The sequence below is a fragment of the Bufo gargarizans genome, chromosome 3 (genome assembly GCF_014858855.1).
Source record: "Bufo gargarizans isolate SCDJY-AF-19 chromosome 3, ASM1485885v1, whole genome shotgun sequence".
Classification (NCBI taxonomy): domain Eukaryota; kingdom Metazoa; phylum Chordata; class Amphibia; order Anura; family Bufonidae; genus Bufo; species Bufo gargarizans.
Genome location: NC_058082.1, coordinates 259,652,067 through 259,670,119, shown reverse-complemented (window position 1 = coordinate 259,670,119; position 18,053 = coordinate 259,652,067). Strand labels below are relative to the sequence as shown.

General features: G+C 43.2%; 1 protein-coding gene across 1 annotated transcript in view; it reads right to left on the bottom strand.

Annotated features, from left to right (window-relative positions):
* Positions 1–9,192: 9,192 nt before the first annotated feature.
* The window catches only part of RABEP1 (rabaptin, RAB GTPase binding effector protein 1), a 95,786-nt gene continuing 86,925 nt past the window's right edge, over positions 9,193–18,053 (bottom strand). Inside the window, exon 16 of the mRNA XM_044285590.1 lies at positions 9,193–15,862. Coding sequence (XP_044141525.1) covers positions 15,761–15,862 — 102 coding nt within the window. The 3' untranslated portion in view covers positions 9,193–15,760. The remainder of the gene's footprint in view (positions 15,863–18,053) is intronic.

The window sequence follows — 18,053 nt, the reverse complement described above, 5'->3', positions numbered from 1 at the left end:
GCCGCCAATGGCAAATTCTAGAGTGGTATCCTGAGGTTTTAATATCAATTGTAACCGGGGCGTGGTCAGACCATGATATAGGCCCTATGTCGGCATCTGTGAGCATCCTTAGGATTGGGACATTACCAAAAAAGTAGTCTATACGGGAGTGCGTATTATGTGGGTGCGAGAAGAAAGAGAATACTTTTGCAGTGGGATAGTTAATTCTCCACAAGTCATATAATTCAAACTTCCTAATAAGACGCCTAAAAAGACGTGAGCTCCGACATTGTTCTCTAGTGGGCGGTCTGTTCTGAGGTGTTAATCTATCTAGGCGTTCAGAAAAAGAGAGATTAAAATCTCCCCCTATCAGTAATGCAGCTGGGAGCAACTTAGATAATTTCAAAAACACCTTATTAAGAAAGGGGATTTGGGCAGTATTTGGAGCGTACAGATTGCACAATACATGCGGGTCACCATTGAGTGTGGCTTTTAGTATAATATACCTGCCAGCAGGATCGATAATGGTGTCCTCCACCTGCAAAGGGCAATCAGCAGACATGAGAATGGCAACACCTGCCCTCTTCCTCCCAGAGGTAGCAGAATATATACGAGGGAATAAATATTGCGCAAACTTGAAAGAGCCCTGGTGATCGAAGTGGGTCTCCTGGAGAAAAACTATGTCCGCCTTTTGAGACTTGCACTCAGTAAGCGCCAGGCGTCTCTTCACGTTAGAGTTAAGGCCTTTTACATTTAGTGATACATATTTAACCATTTTCAAAACAGGAGAGAAATGTACTTGCTATGCGACTGCCACAAATCTCCTCTAGGGACAACGTCAGAGATGAAGACACTTCAATGCGTTCAGACATTTGCGGATGAGAATCCAGAAACCTAAATATAAGAAGCATTAAAAAAAGACACAAGAGGGGAGGGGGGGGAAACACAAGACCATACAAACATTAAAGATATACCATACAGTATCAAAACATTGGGTGCTGTCACCCAGATACAGATCGGTAAGTAGCAACCAACTATAATAATATCAGCAAGCTGCCGTCCCTCCATCTCAACTAACAAAAGCTGGGGGGAGAGGGCGAAACTACCGGTCTGCTTAGTGGAAGCATGACTGGACTGGCACAGGATGGGCCAGATTACAAAGCCGATGAAAACTTGAAAGAACCATAGAATTAAACAATAAATCAATTCTACAATCATACGACCTCAAACAAGGAACCATAAGACCGTCGCCTCCTAGCGAGTAAAAACATTAGGAGATATAAATTGAGCAAATGATGTCCATACAGCAATCATGGGGGATCATCTTGTGGTGCACGTGTGGGGGTCCCTCCAGCAGGGGACGATCTTCTCCTCTTCTGTCTGGCAGGTTGCCAGATTGGACCCAGGGCAGGCTGCGGATCCGGCAGTTCCCAATCCGTAATGGATGGAGTCTCAATACCCAAAGCAGCACAAAAATCAGGGACGTCTGCATGCTGACGTAAGATGGAGGATCTGCCATTTTTCGTGACTATTAGCGCAAACGGGAAGCCCCATCTATAGGGTGTCTTCTTTTCTTTTAACAGTTGCAATAAGGGTTGTAAGACTCTTCTTTTCTGCAGCGTCCACCAAGACAAGTCCTGGTACAAATGGACAGAAGCACCATGAAAGTCAATGGAGCGTAATTCCCTGGCTTTGGACATAATGCTCTCCTTTGTCTGAAAATCATGCACACAGCAAATGACATCTCTAGGCTGCAAAGAAGAGGACTTAGGCCGCAGTGCTCTGTGAGCCCTATCCAATTTGATAAGCTGGGGTGGTTGAGTGCCTAATAAAGTATTGAAAAGCTCAGATAAAATGTCCTGCAGATTTTCTTCCTCAGAGGCTTCAGGCAAACCCCGTACACGAATGTTATTTCTGCGCCCTCTGTTATCCAGGTCTTCAAGATGACGCGCATTGTCCCTAATGACTTGAGATTGAGATGCAATAACGGATTGTAAATGTGCCACACTTCTACGGGTGTCATCATGATCTATTTCAATAGTGTCCATGCGGTCTGCTAAATGCTTTAAATCCTGCCTCAAAGATGAGATTTCAGATTTGCAGGCATTTCTAACTTCTGCGACCAGCATTTTAAAATCCTCCTTGGTAGGCAAGTGTTGTAAAGTTTGCTGCAATATTGCAGAGCCCTGGGTAGGTTGCAGAAAGTCATCTTCACCTTCATCCACACAATCACTCCCTTGCTCCCAAGTGGCCGCTTCTCCTCCCTCTCCCCTCTTTTGAGACAGTTGGCTGGGGATATCATCAGAGGATTCGGCCCAGTCCCGCCGCTTCTGGGACGGAGTGGCCACGTGCTTAGCCTGCTTAACTGCCGATTTTGGCGGCATAATGGCGATGGCGTCTCCCGCTGCGTAAGACCCCTTTGTCACTTCTGTGGGATTCAGCTGTACTACCCCAGCGCTGCCAGGCAAGAAAGCTTTTGCTAGTGGGGACAGGGTGGAGGTAGGAAGCTGTTTGGCCGAGGTGCAGCTCGTACCTGATGACAGCCGTGCGCTCGTCTCCTCACTCCTGCACGCGCCCGAGGCCTGAGGTGGAAGCAGGCCGCTGCCGGACGGGACCGCGTGGAGAGGACGGCTCAGGTAGGAATCGAGAGTTGTATTCACCCAGGCGGACAATCGGGTTGAGCTGGAGGGTTTGCCCGATAATTTTCTCCCCATGTGCTGCACTGGAACGGCCGGAGAATCTCCTCTAGCAGCTAATGGCGGCGGAGCACAGCCTTCACGCGGCCATTCCTGAAGACGTCCAGGCCACGCCCCCCCCTGCCAGATTCTTACCCACCGTAGATCCTTGTTCCGTGCGGGGAAGATCCATCGTGGAAAAAGAGGTGTTGAAATTAATAGAAAAATCTGTTTTAATCCCGGTATTAGAAGAAGAAAGAGGAAAAGGATTCTATTCACCACTATTTCTTGTAAAAAAAAAAAAAAAAACTGATGGTTCCTGGAGAACCATCATAAATCTAAAGAAACTAAACCTCTTTCTTCAACCAAAGAAATTCAAGATGGAAATGATAAAATCAGCTATCAATCTCTTATACCCTCAGTGCTTTATGGCAGTTCTCGACCTAAAAGACGCGTACTACCACGTCCCCATTGCTGTAGAACATCAGAAGTTCCTAAGGGTGGCAGTTTTCTTAGACCAGGCATCCTCAAACTGTGGCCCTCCAGCTGTTGCAAAACTACAACTCCCAGCATGCCCGAACAGCCTTCAGGTATCAGCCTACAGCAGGGCATTGTGGGAGTTGTAGTTTTACAACATCTGGAGGGCCGCATTTTGAGGATGCCTGTCTTAGACGGTCAACTTCGACATTTTCAATACCAGGCTCTCCCTTTCGGACTTTCCATGGCTCTGAGAGTGTTCACAAAGTTGGTGGCAGAGATGGCGGCCCACATAAGGGAAAGGGATATTCTTTTTATCCCTTACCTAGACAACTTCTTAATCATAGGTCAGTCAGAAGAGGCTTGCAGTCTAGCAGTTCTAGAGGTCCGTACCATCTTAGGGAAGTTGGGTTGGATGATAAACGAAGAGAAATCAAGATCCCGTCCAGTAAAGAAACAGGTGTTCCTGGGCTTGATTTTGGACTTTTCTCCCCAGAAATGTTTTTTGCCTATAGAGAAGGTACAGATTGTCCAAAGCAAGATCACAAGCCTAACCCAAAGACCAGAGACATCTATAAGGAAGGCAATGTCAGTCTTGGGCTCCCTCACGTCCTGTATCCCGGCAGTAAGGCGGGCGCAGTTTCATTCCAGGGCCTTACAGTGGGAGATTCTGGCCAGTTGGGAGAAGAGCAAGTCACTGGACGCCAGTTTGGAAATCTCATCCCAGACTGTCCAGGAATTAGCCTTGTGGCTAGTAAAGGAAAATCTCACACAGGGGACCCCGTGGAAGATAGACAGCTTGGTTTGCCTGACTACGGACGCAAGTCCTTGGGGGTGGGGGGCCCACATTCAAGGTTCATCCTGTCAGGGCCGTTGGAACCCCCTTCAGAGAAGTCAGTCCTCAAATCTAAAGGAACTGATGGCGGTAGGCAAATCTAAAGGAATTGATGGCGGTAGGCCTAGCTATGAGGAATTCACTTTCAAAAATAAAAGGAAGAAATTTAAGAATTCTTTCAGACAACAGGACTGTAGTATCCTATTTAACAAACAAGGAGGAACAAGATGCAGAGCCCTTATGGAGGAAGCTTTCTCTATTTTGGAGCTAGCAGAGAGAACGTGTACCTCGATTTCAGCTGTTCACATAAGGGGTGTGGAGAACAAACAAGCCGATTTCCTGAGCCGTCATACCCTGTCTCAGGGGGAGTGGTCTCTGAATCCGTTAATTTTCCAGAAAATTTTAGATCTTTGGGGCCTTCCGGAAATCGACTTGTTTGCTACCCATTTAAACAAGAAAGTACCGAAGTTTTTTTCTCTAGCTCAGTCGGGATCCCCTTGTGGGATGGATGCTCTGTCCCAGGAGTGGAAGTTTGGCCTGGCTTACGCCTTCCCCCCTGATTTTGAGGAAAATTCGGGAAGAGAAGGCCAGGGTAATTCTAATAGCACCCTTTTGGCCCAGGAGGGCCTGGTTCATGGGGCTCAAGACCATGTCGGTCTCCGATCCTTGGGTTCTTCCCTCGGTCCGGGGGCTTCTAAGCCAGGGACCAGTGATACATCCAGCCGTGGAACACCTACACTTAACGGCCTGGAATTTGAGAGGTGGTTACTAAAAAAGGAAGGGTTTTCTGATTCCCTAGTCTCTACCCTGCTAAAGAGCAAGAAAGAGGTCACTGTAGGAATTTATATAGTCTGGCATACATTTCTAGACTTCGCCCAGATCCAATTAGGGGACATCCCTGCAGTAGCCCCCTTACATACTATCCTGGAATTTCTCCAGAAGGGGCTGGAGCTAGGCCTAGCAGTCAGCACTCTAAAAGTTCAGGTCTCAGCTCTATCAGCCTTGTTTAACCAGAACTTAGCTGGGAGTCCGTGGGTATCCATATTTTTTCGGGCTGTAGATAGAACCTCCCTAGTTTCAGTTCCTAGGCCTCCTCCCTGGAGTTTAGAGGTGGTGCTAAAAGCCTTATCGGAGTCTCCCTTTGAGCCTATTGATTCCTCCACTATTAAACACCTGACCTTTAAACTGGCCATATTAATAGCCTTGACCTCCGCCCGCAGGATTAGTGAGATTCAGGCCATCTCCATAAACCCTCCGTACACCTTAATATTAGAGGACAAAGGTCATCGTTCATCCTGACCCGGCTTTCCTCCCAAAAGTAGTCACCAAATTTCACTGTTCTCAGGAGATTATTCTTCCTACCCTTTTCCAGAATCCTTCCACTGAGAAAAAAAGTCTCTCCATTGTCTAGATGTCAGAAGAGCTCTTTTAAGCTTATCTGTCCTCTACATCTGCCTGGCGGAAGTCTTCTTCACTGTTCCTTCAGTTCCAGGGAGTGAATAAAGGTTTGGCTGCCTCTAAGTGTTCCATCGCCCGATGGATCGTTGCTGCTATTTCCTTATCTTATCTGTCCTCTGGTCTGTCCCCTCCTGTTGGGTTAAGGGCTCACTCGACCAGAGCGGTTGCAGCATCTTGGGCAGAGAGGTCCTCGGTTCCAATCGAGAAAATTTGCAAGGCAGCCACTTGGTCTTCACCCTCTACCTTTTTTAAACATTATAGGTTGGACCTAAACTTTTCGGGGGATTCTTCCTTTGGTGAAGGGGTCCTTCTTTCTACCTCCCACCCTTACAGTTTCCTCTAGTAAGTCTCTGGTGGTGCTGTCATGGGCGACAGGAAAAAATGTTATTACTTACCGGTAATTTTATTTTACAGAGACCCTGACAGCACCACGGCTTTCCCTCCCTATATGTCCTTCCTTCTGCACGGGTGTTGTTTATTATAAAAAAAAAATAAAAAAATATTTATATGTCTAATATATGTTGGCGGTCTTCCTCTGATACTTGGAAAACTCACTGAAGGGGAGGAGAGTGTCCGCCCTTTTTTGTTCTGCAGGTTTCCTGTCTCGTGGGGGCGGATCCTCCTCTCTCTGGTGGTGCTGTCATGGGCTCCGTAAAATAAAATTACAGGTAAGTAATAACATTTTTTTACTCGAATCAATCGGGAAGAGGGACATGAAATTATAAAAATCATCTAACCTATATAACATGCTGTATCACATTACCCTGCAATGGATGTAGTCCATACTGTGTGGAAAACAACCTCATACAGTTATCCCACCTCTACCACATAGTATGTACACATAGTACAGTATGCATTCTACATGCAGCAGCCAAAGCCTTTTTTGCTCACCAGAAGCGTTCCTTCCCAGCAATCGCTTGCTAGCTAGCGGAGGGGACAACTGCTATTACATGCAGCGATTTCCTCCGCAGCATAGGGAGAAGTGAACGCTATGCCATTGCTCGTCCCCCATACTGTCTAGTGGTTTGCCAGAGGCCCCTGACAAGCGCTGATTTTTAAGCGTGCTTAAAAATCAGAATTGCCTGACCAACATTGTTCTTCAGGTTATTGGCGGCAGTATTACACTGTAAGATCACTAACAAGCGTTCATGTGAGGCCTGCTGCATGGTTATTGAAGACAATGCACTGTAAGCAATGAGAGTGGTGCTTGAATGCCACAAAGCATTAGACTTTGAAAACTGAGTGCTTGGTAGGCCGCTTTCAGAAGAGTGTATGTGCATTGCGTATACAGTCTGGATACAATGTAACAGAATCTGCTGCTAATATTAATGAATGAAGCTATTCACATGGGTGTATAATTTCCATCAGTATTTGAAATCCGCAGCATGTCTGAGTTTTGTGCGGATTAGTTTCCAAATACGCACATTACAGTCTGTGCAGTACATAAATAAGGAAGGAAGAAAATCCTAATGGTATATCATCAGGATCCTCAGCCAGAATACTCACTGAGTTCAATATGCTCGTCTGAAAGTGGCCTTTCACTTCACACATATATCGCTTAAAATTGACTAAGGCCTCATGCACACGACCATTCAGTTTTATGCGGTCCGCAAAAAACGGAAGCCGCCCATGTGCCTTTTTTTTTTTTTTTTAGAGGGGCCGCGGATGCGGGCAGCACACGGAGTGCTGTCCGCATCTTTTGCGGCCCCATTGAAGTGAATGGTTCCGCATCCGAACTGCCAAAACTGCGGCTCAGATGCAGACCCAAACATCGGCAGTGTGCAAGAGGCCTAAGGCAGATCTATTAGATTACACATTTTCACACTGTCATTTTACACAATTAAGGCTACTTTCACACTAGAGGCAGGACAGATCAGACAGGCTGCTATTTTGCCGTGCTGCCGCTCTGTCCCCATTCACCTATACAGGGAGTGCAGAATTATTAGGCAAATTGTATTTTTGAGGATTAATTTTATTATTGAACAACAACCATGTTCTCAATGAACCCAAAAAACTCATTAATATCAAAGCTGAATATTTTTGGAAGTAGTTTTTAGTTTGTTTTTAGTTTTAGCTATTTTAGGGGGATATCTGTGTGTGCAGGTGACTATTACTGCGCATAATTATTAGGCAACTTAACAAAAAACTAATATATACCCATTTCAATTATTTATTTTTACCAGTGAAACCAATATAACATCTCAACATTCACAAATATACATTTCTGACATTCAAAAACAAAACAAAAACAAATCAGTGACCAATATAGCCACCTTTCTTTGCAAGGACACTCAAAAGCCTGCCATCCATGGATTCTGTCAGTGTTTTGATCTGTTCACCATCAACATTGCGTGCAGCAGCAACCACAGCCTCCCAGACACTGTTCAGAGAGGTGTACTGTTTTCCCTCCTTGTAAATCTCACATTTGATGATGGACCACAGGTTCTCAATGGGGTTCAGATCAGGTGAACAAGGAGGCCATGTCATTAGATTTTCTTCTTTTATACCCTTTCTTGCCAGCCACGCTGTGGAGTACTTGGACGCGTGTGATGGAGCATTGTCCTGCATGAAAATCATGTTTTTCTTGAAGGATGCAGACTTCTTCCTGTACCACTGCTTGAAGAAGGTGTCTTCCAGAAACTGGCAGTAGGACTGGGAGTTGAGCTTGACTCCATCCTCAACCCGAAAAGGCCCCACAAGCTCATCTTTGATGATACCAGCCCAAACTAGTACTCCACCTCCACCTTGCTGGCATCTGAGTCGGACTGGAGCTCTCTGCCCTTTACCAATCCAGCCACGGGCCCATCAAGACTCACTCATTTCATCAGTCCATAAAACCTTAGAAAAATCAGTCTTGAGATATTTCTTGGCCCAGTCTTGACGTTTCAGCTTGTGTCTCTTGTTCAGTGGTGGTCGTCTTTCAGCCTTTCTTACCTTGGCCATGTCTCTGAGTATTGCACACCTTGTGCTTTTGGGCAGTCCAGTGATGTTGCAGCTCTGAAATATGGCCAAACTGGTGGCAAGTGACATCTTGGCAGCTGCACGCTTGACTTTTCTCAGTTCATGGGCAGTTATTTTGCGCCTTGGTTTTTCCACACGCTTCTTGCGACCCTGTTGACTATTTTGAATGAAACGCTTGATTGTTCGATGATCACGCTTCAGAAGCTTTGCAATTTTAAGAGTGCTGCATCCCTCTGCAAGATATCTCACTATTTTTGACTTTTCTGAGCCTGTCAAGTCCTTCTTTTGACCCATTTTGCCAAAGGAAAGGGAGTTGCCTAATAATTATGCACACCTGATATAGGGTGTTGATGTCATTAGACCACACCCCTTCTCATTACAGAGATGCACATCACCTAATATGCTTAATTGGTAGTAGGCTTTCGAGCCTATACAGCTTGGAGTAAGACAACATGCATAAAGAGGATGATGTGGTCAAAATACTCATTTGCCTAATAATTCTGCACGCAGTGTAATGGGGAAGGGGGGCGGAGCTCCGACGCAGCACAGCGAGAGGCCGCCGGACTAAAAGTATTGCATGTCTGACTTTTTAGTTCGGCGGCCTCTCGCCATGCACTGCCGTGCTGCACCGGAGCCCCGTCCCAATTATAGCCTTTGAAACACCTGAACTCACTATTTAGGAGGGTCCACGTGCTTTTGGCCATATATTATTTTAGTAACATGAAGCTTTTGTTTTGTTTTTTTAACTCAAACATCAAATTGCTTGATTTTGAGTTAAACCAAATACAAATAAAAAATAACCAGACATTGACTCTTCAGCAGCTTTTTAATTGTCAACACTTTTCAATACAGGACACATCTGTAGCTTGTTACATAGGGTTATAGAAAAGAATCCCGTTATCAACCGAACTCTGCAGACTTCCATCAGCCTGTACAGAAAACTGCATATAGTACACCCTTATCAGTGACGTAGTATTTTACATGAAATGTTCTGGTAACTGTTCAGTGGTATTATATTTGCATTTAATAAATTAAACTGAAAATCACGTGCTGCTGTTGGAAATGGCACATGATATCCAGACTGCATGCATTTTAGGAGTTGTGTGTTTAGTACATAGGAGAGAGAAATGCAACAGCGGGGCATAAGAGACTTGTCCAAATAAAGGAAACAGTCAAAATCTTGATATCTATGGAATTGTTTCGCCTACTAGTCATTCAGATAGAATCCTGTATGTTTCCCTCATGGACTGAAAGGAGGTGGGACTGCAGAAAATAAATGAATAGCTGACGTTTGTCATCGTACCTAGATCCCATGTCCCTAGCGATGAGCCATGTGTTTTATTACCAGTCTACATCTGGAATGTTCAGAAGAGCAGTTATATTAGAAATGTCAAAGGACAAGCATGGGCAATGTTCTCTATTCCAGGAGGACTGCAAGTGCTTATCTCCTAGCCCAGGCATGCTAAACCTGCGGCCCTCCAGCTGTTGCAAAACTACAACTCCCATCATTCCCTGACAGCCTACAGCAGGGCATCGTGGGAGTTGTAGTTTTACAACAGCTGGAGGGCCGCAGGTTGAGCATCCCTGTCCTAGTATATTCATATGGCAAAACCGTGAATGAATTCCAGAAGAATGGTCTCCATTTCAGTCTCTGGCATTAGAGTATACTTCTCAAGTATAAAGATAGTCATAAGCCCTTGGTAACAAACAGAAACTCAGGCCTAGTTCAAACCAAGAGTGGAGCCTACACTGAGAAGGTTTTGTTTTTGGCTCTCAGTCACTCATGGAAATCAATGACCAAAACTCCGTTGTGTGAACTGGGCCTTATTATTTCAGCTTATTAAAGGGAATCTGTCAGCATGATTCTGGATTATCAGCTATACAGTAATACAAGACTAGTACTACAGATAAGGAGTCCAGATCACTTTATTGTTCTACTGTCCCCTCACTGTCAGCGCTCAAAGCTGTGTAGAGGACTCCTGGGCGTATGCACAATATGTACAGTAAAGGACTCCTGGGCGTATGCACAGCAGTCCTGACAGTATATTTCAGTGTAGCTTTGACAGCTAACCAAGGGGAGCAGTAGACAAAGAATAACAATCTGGAGTGCTTATCTACAGTACTACTCATGTATTAAAAGTCTAAGATCACAGTGACAAATTCCCTTTGTAGGGAGATGTGACGGCCAGAGAGTGGGGCAAGTATAACCTACATGAGCGGACAGTCATTACAGGGGTTGGATAACCCCTTTAAGGCCAAGTTCACATATGCATTCCATTACTTTGTTCCACCAGAGTAACAGAAAAAATATAAACAAATCTGTTCATTAGATTGAACAATGTATACAAACAGGAACACCTTCCATGTCTGTATGTCATTCATTGGCTTGAATGTTTAAAAAAAATATATAAAATTTGTATTATTTTTGGAGGAAATCAATAACTGAAACCTGGCAGAACTTGCACTGACAGGGCACAACTGATGCTCAAAATGACCCATTCAAAGAAATGAGGACTAGACTGGATCAGTTATTTTCTGTTCGGCTGACAGAACGGAATAACTAAAACATTAACTGCAAAGAAATGTAGTTGTGGTCTCACACCTCCAGGTAAGTTATTTGCCATTTATCTTCTAGTGTTGGCTGCTTTGACTAAAAAAACATCACATCCTCCACCACAAACCAAAATGCTGGGTGCAGAAATATTAATTTGTTCCTATATACATTCAGCAAACATGACTGCAAGATTTGAGCTTTTTGGGGGGAATGCTTAAATTCTGTGTGAAATATGCCTTAGGGCTCATGCACACAGCCATACCAATGTGTACAGCACAGGCTGTCCGCATCTTTTGTGGCCCCATTGAAGTGAATCGGTCCACATCTGATGTGGACAAAAAAAACAAATTTTTTTTTTTTTGCCCTTATAGTGCACACAATCCTGAAACTTTGTAACTTATGCTGTCTCCCTGATGAGGTGGTCAGGACATGGTGAAAGGTGTAGGAGCCTTGAGCCTAAACTTCAGGACCTACTTGATAGGATTAGAGGTGGCTCATTTCAGAGTGGGTGCTCCATGCAATTACCACTGTCATTCAGAGCTGAACCCGGACATATCGCCATTTTCACCCAGGCAGCCACCCCGATATGATGATGTTCTCCCTTGCCCTGAGCTGTATCGCGCAGGACAATGGCTTTTTGTTTATACTTTTTACACTGCTAGGCGGAGCCTTCCGCTTAGCAGTGTTGCCAGTGCCATCACCAGCACTGATGGGCGGGCTTTAGCATGGCCCTAGCTGTTTTACAGGCTAGTGCAGCACTAAAGCCCACCCATTAGTCACTGGGCTCACTGCTAGGCACACACTTCTGCCTAGCTTACCTATGGAGAGCCCGGTACGTCACCAGATCTCCCCCCCAAAAAAAAAAAAAAAAGGCTTTGCCTGCACTGGAGCATGCCTGGGTGAAAATGGGGATATTTGGGTTCAACTCTGAACCCGGACAACGCCTTTAAGAGTACAAATGCTGTGGAGACCAGTATCCCATCTGGCTCACACATAGGGGGACACCTATGCCACTTCGCAAAAGGGAAGTATATACAAAGGGGAAAAACAAAAACTACTACTGTAGCCAGAGAATGTTGACTAAACAGGTAGGTCCCTGCCTTGTGTTTAACCAATTCAAGATCAGGGCAATTTCTCAGAATTTTTACTTATTTTTTTGTACACGTGCTTTCAAAAGTTTAGTTTTAGTTTAGTTAATTAAGTATTTTTTTTATACCTGGGATTTTTTTTTTGTGCGTCTATTTTTTCACATTTGTAAATATTATTAACAGCACAAAGGAGGATTTTGTCCTCCTTTCCATTATGGTCATTTTCATACAGGAGATATATGGTCACAGGGGAGGGGGTGTCTATGTATTTTAAAGGGGGTTTCCCATCATATACAATGGGGGCAGGTCCCACCTCCGGGACCCGCACCTACAACGAGAATGGAGGGCGCATGTGCAGCAACCCTCCATTCATTTCAATCGGGCCACCGAAAATAGCCGAGCGCTTGTTTGGCTATCTCCGTCTGCCCCATAGAAATGAATGGGAGCAGGGGCCGCATGTGTGCGGTGCGCTCACATTCACTTGTATGGGAGCAGCGCTTGGTGGTGGATGGACCCCAGGAAATCAGAATACACCTTTAACTGCTGATTTCCCCTGTAATGGGCTGACATTAGTCCCAGTTAGGCCTCATCCGCATTTTCCACAGACCGCACATTTACCTATTGATTTTAATGTGTCTGTTTACACATCAGTGATTTTCCACTGGCCATGGGGGGTCACTGAAAAAAAAAATCTGACATATGCACACACTACTTTGGTCCGTTATGTGGATCAAACACCCATTGAAGTGCCCTAGAAGTTAATTTTCAGCCACACAGAGGCCAAAAACACACAGACCAAACACTTATCCTTTACGGACATATTCATGGATGAAAACCAGATGGATTTTTTTTTTTCCATGGGGCATCAAACGGACACGGAAATATGAATGAGGTTTTAGTTTTGCTTTTTTTTTTTTCAACACAAATGTGTTACAGGAAATATGCTCTGTATGATGGCCACATTTCCCAAACCAAAAGCCGGTTCTCTGACCAGATCTCACAGCATCATAATGCAGTGACTTCCTGCCTGACTGAAGGTCTAATGTATTGTACTCATCAATAATGTGAGCACATGACAGACAGGAACTCACAGCATCATAAAGTCATTATGATGCTAAGAATTCAGTCCAGGAATGATGTTTCACGAACCAAATACACTTGTGTGAAACTAGCCTGACAGGAAAAATACTGGGTCTGCTAAGACCTAGCACCTCTTGCAGTACCTGATGATCACCGAGACCAGAGGAGTGTCATGGCTACTTCTCACACTGCATGCATGGCGCTCATTGAGCACCATCTATACATCATTGGGGAAGACAGGTGGTATTTAACCTGGATGTCAGCGAGTTGTAAGTTTTAATACAAAGAGTGGTAAAGTACTATGACCTAGTCCTTAATGGTCTGTGAGCCCACCACAAGTTCAGTGAATGGTTAGCATACTCCATTACACCAAAGGCAGAATGATTAACTTAATTACAAACAACTAAACCACTAGTATGAGATCAGGTAACTGCCACAGATATGCTGAGGATCTGGAGCCTCAAAATGGTGAATCTAGGGGTTCTTCTTTAAAGGGGTTGTCCAGGATTAGAAAAATGGGGCTGCTGTCTTCAAGAAACACCACCCCTGTCCACAGGTCATGTTCAGTATTGCAGCTCTGTCCTATTGTCTCCAATGGAACTGAGCTGCAATACCAGACACAACACAGACATAGGTGGTACTGTTTTTTTTTGAAGAATTCAGCCCTGTTTTTCTTGCTTTTGGACAACCCCTTTAAATCTTTCTGAGGAAATAGGAACCCCTCAAGGTACTCATAGGCGTAATAGCACAAAGCCCTGTTTCGGACGAGCGTGTCCTGTGTGGGAATGGCGCTGTGTGTGAGCGTGATTCCCGTCATGGACACTGCTCATTTCTCAGGAGCGCACAGCATTATACTGATTTATAATGCCGTGCGTCTCTGCATGACCTGTATCTGCTGAATTATACTGACATAACACTGTCTGTATAATTCTGTAAGGTCATGCAGAGACATACAGCATTATAAATCAGTATAATGCTGTGCACTCCTGAGATACGAGCAGTGTCCATGACAGGGAATCACACACACGGCGAGGAGCCACTTGGCTTATCCATCTCAGCCCAACAAGAGATGTGCTGCTTTGCATACAACAAGCTCTTCCTGTAGACCATGGAGCCATTCACACCGAGTATACCGTAATATCAAGTGATCATCTCTTGCAGGGTTAGGTTCATCCTTCACAAGAACCTAATGGCTTTGATAATTTGTCATATTAGCAACGTTTGTAATGTATTCAAACAATTGTGCGCTATAAATCTATATCTGTAAACTATTACCGAAAGTTAAAACAATTGTTTCACAGAAAAATTTATAACCGGCTTATTGTAATGACTGCTGTATAACACAATATAATGTACGGCTATGTAATGTGGCTACTAAAATGTGATTTGGGTGTTCAAATCGATGGCAAAAAATCTGTCACCATAGAGAGCACATCAGAGTCACCAGTAACAGTAAACTGGTACATGTACTCTGTATGTAAACCGTCTTTGTATACCTCATGGATTGTTTGATTGCTTTCCCCCAGAGTGTGGCGCTACCGTTACTAGGACAGCTTCCTTAATGGGAGTCGATGGATCTGTCCCAGTGACAGGTTCTCTCTGCATAATTATACATCAGTACTTATGGCTGCCATATGGATCGGCATGGAGCAGTATCATATCCATCTATGATAAGTGAACCCAAACGAACCCTTTGCACAGACAAATGCAGAAGTATGACATGAGCATTTACTATATATGTTGTACAAAACTAACATGGCATGCAAGACAGAATCACTGTTACTGCTGTACACATTTAACTGGCAGTGCATGCTGCAATACACAGAAAGAAAAATCGGTTTTCAAGTCTATTTACTGCACAACAGAATTATCATCAGACCACACCACTACTCGATTTGCTCCAAGTCCTTTTAAAAAAAAAAAAAAAAAAAAAACACTGCATATTGGAATTGGTATTGCTAATGTTCTTCATACGTGAATGCTCAGTCACTGCAAATCCAAATCCTGACCTGCAGCCAACGAGGAATGAGTACTAATATACCATGATATGTACACAACATTACTGTCTGCACCAGACCCTTTTTTTCGCCATCTTGGATACCTTTGTAATAACCAGATTTATATTCATATGATAGATCCCAAAATTGCCATGAGGTTGGAATTCAATTACAGATGGGCATTCCTGTCTAAAGAGTGTTTAGATTATAATGTGCAGAATAAGCCTGCCAAATTAACCCACAGAGGGGCTTCGTGGGCTGCCACCATACCGGACGGGTCAAGCAGAATGGTGTATGTAGAGGCCATCACAAAGTCCTCCATAATCTGCCCTAAAGATTTTACTTTGCCTGTGTAACCCAAAAGTAAAATGAAAGACAAAAATACGCATACTTTTATTATTGGAGAGACAGCACTGTTTAGTCAGAGAAAGCAACAAGTTTCATTAGTGTTCCTCATGGAAAGATTTTGCTCCTAGCTTTCAAGACGTCTACCTGCACTATGATTTATTCCCTTATTCAGTGCTCTTATTCACATACAGCCACGGCCCCTGATCTGGGAGAAGAGTTAAATAATAATTAATTGTTACTATAAAGAAGAGTTTTTCTTTGGAAAAAAAAACTCAGTTGCAACCATAGATGTGTGTGACACAGGAGTGTCATGTCTCAGGAAGCTGATTAATGTCAGTTAGTCTTGTATCATTCAGGATGGCACGGATTGCCTCTAATGACTCAGTCTGTCGGATACGTTCCAGCTGCACCTGAGAAACAAAGCAAACTTGTTAGAGAAATCAACATTGGTTTAGGTCTCCTAAGTAATACTTTAAAGGGGTATTCCAGGATTTTGTTATGGATGGCCTGTCTGACAGACAATGCGCCAATGTAGCTCCCGTGCCAAAACTCTGTCCTCTGTGTAGTGAATGGAGGTGGTTACTACACTGCTCCACAGTTCCAAAGCACTAACCAGTGCTGTAGCTACAATGAAACATCTGATCATTTATAGTGTGGTGTGTCGGACCTCTGCCGATCAGATACTGGTGGTCTATCCTGAGGATAGGCCATCAATAACAAAATCCTGAATACCCCCTTAAACATACAATTCATACCAGTATACATACATTCAGTACCATCATGCAGTTCTGTGCTGAATTATCAAAACTTCTGTATTATCGAGTGTCAGACCAAAGGGGTTATCCAGCAATTTGTGGCCTATCCTTAGAATAGACCACCAATATTAGACCAGTTCAAAGCTCAGCACCCCCAAGCATGATAGCTGCACCTGGTAAGCAATGAAGGGGAACGCCACAGTCCCTTCATAAACAATTTTAACCCCTTAAGGACAATTTCACCTTCTGGACTTGGCCATTTTTTGCAAATCTGACCAGTGTCACTTTAAGTGCTGATAACTTTAAAACACTTTGACTTATCCAGGCCATTCTGAGATTGTTTTTTCGTCACATATTGTACTTCATGACACTGGTAAAATGAAGTAAAAATTCATTTTTATTTATTTAAAAAAAAAATACCACATTTACCAAAAATTTTTTAAAAATTGCAATTTCCAAGTTTCAATTTCTCTACTTCTATAATACATAGTAATACCTCCAAAAATAGTTATTACTTTCATTCCCAAAATGATCCAAACATGAAGTAGACATATGGGGAATGTATATTTTATTTTTTGGGGATGTTACAAGGCTTAGAAGCAAATCTTGAAATTTTTTTGAAATTTTAGGGGACAGTTCAGGTCTGAAGTCACTTTGCGAGGCTTACATAATAGAAACCACCCAAAAATGACCCTATTCTAGAAACTACACCCCTCAAGGTATTCAAAACTGATTTGACAAACTTTGTTAACCCTTTAGGTGTTACACAGGAATTAATGGAAAATAGAGATACAATTTCAAAATTTCCCTTTTTTGGCAGATTTTCAATTTTAATAATTTTTTTCCAGTTACAAAGCAAGGGTTAACAGCCAAATCAAACTCAATATTTATGGCCCCGATTCTGTAGTTTACAGAAGCACCCCATATGTGGTCGTAAACTACTGTACGGGCACATGGCAGGGCGCAGAAGGAAAGGAATGCCATACGGTTTTTGGAAGGCAGATTTTGCTGGACTGTTTTTTTTCACACCATGTCCCATTTGAAGCCCCCCTGATGCACCCCTAGAGTAGAAATTCCATAAAAGTGACCCCATCTAAGAAACTACACCTCTCAAGGTATTCAAAACTGACTTTACAAACGTTGTTAACCCTTTAGGTGTTCCACAAGAGTTATTGGCAAATGGAGATGAAATTTCAGAATTTAAATTTTTTGGCAAATTTTCCATTTTAATCCATTTTTCCCAGTAACAAAGCAAGGGTTAACAGCCAAACAAAACTCCAAAAAAAGGGCTACATTTTAGAAACTACGGGATAGGGTGGCAGTATTGTTAGTACTAGTTTAGGATACATATGATTTTTGGTTGCTCTATATTACACTTTTTGTGAGGCAAGATAACAAGAAATAGCTGTTTTGGCACCGTTTAGATTTTTTGTTATTTACAACATTCATCTGACAGGTTAGATCAAGTGATATTTTTATAGACCAGGTTGTCACAGATGCGGCGATACCTAATATGTATACTTTTTTATTTATTTATGTAAGTTTTACACAATTATTTCATTTTTGAAGCAAAAAAAAAAATCATGTTTTAGTGTTTCCATAGTCTGAGAGCCATAATTTTTTCAGTTTTTGGGCGATTACCTTGGGTAGGGTATGATTTTTGCGGAATGAGATGACTGTTTTATTGGCACTATTTTGGGGTGCGTGTGACTTTTTGATCGCTTGCTATTACACTTTTTGTGATGTAAGGTGACAAAAAATTGTTTATTTAGCACAGTTTCTATTTCCAATTTTTTACGGTGTTCATCTGAGGGGTTAGGTCATGTGTTTTTTTTTTTTATAGAGC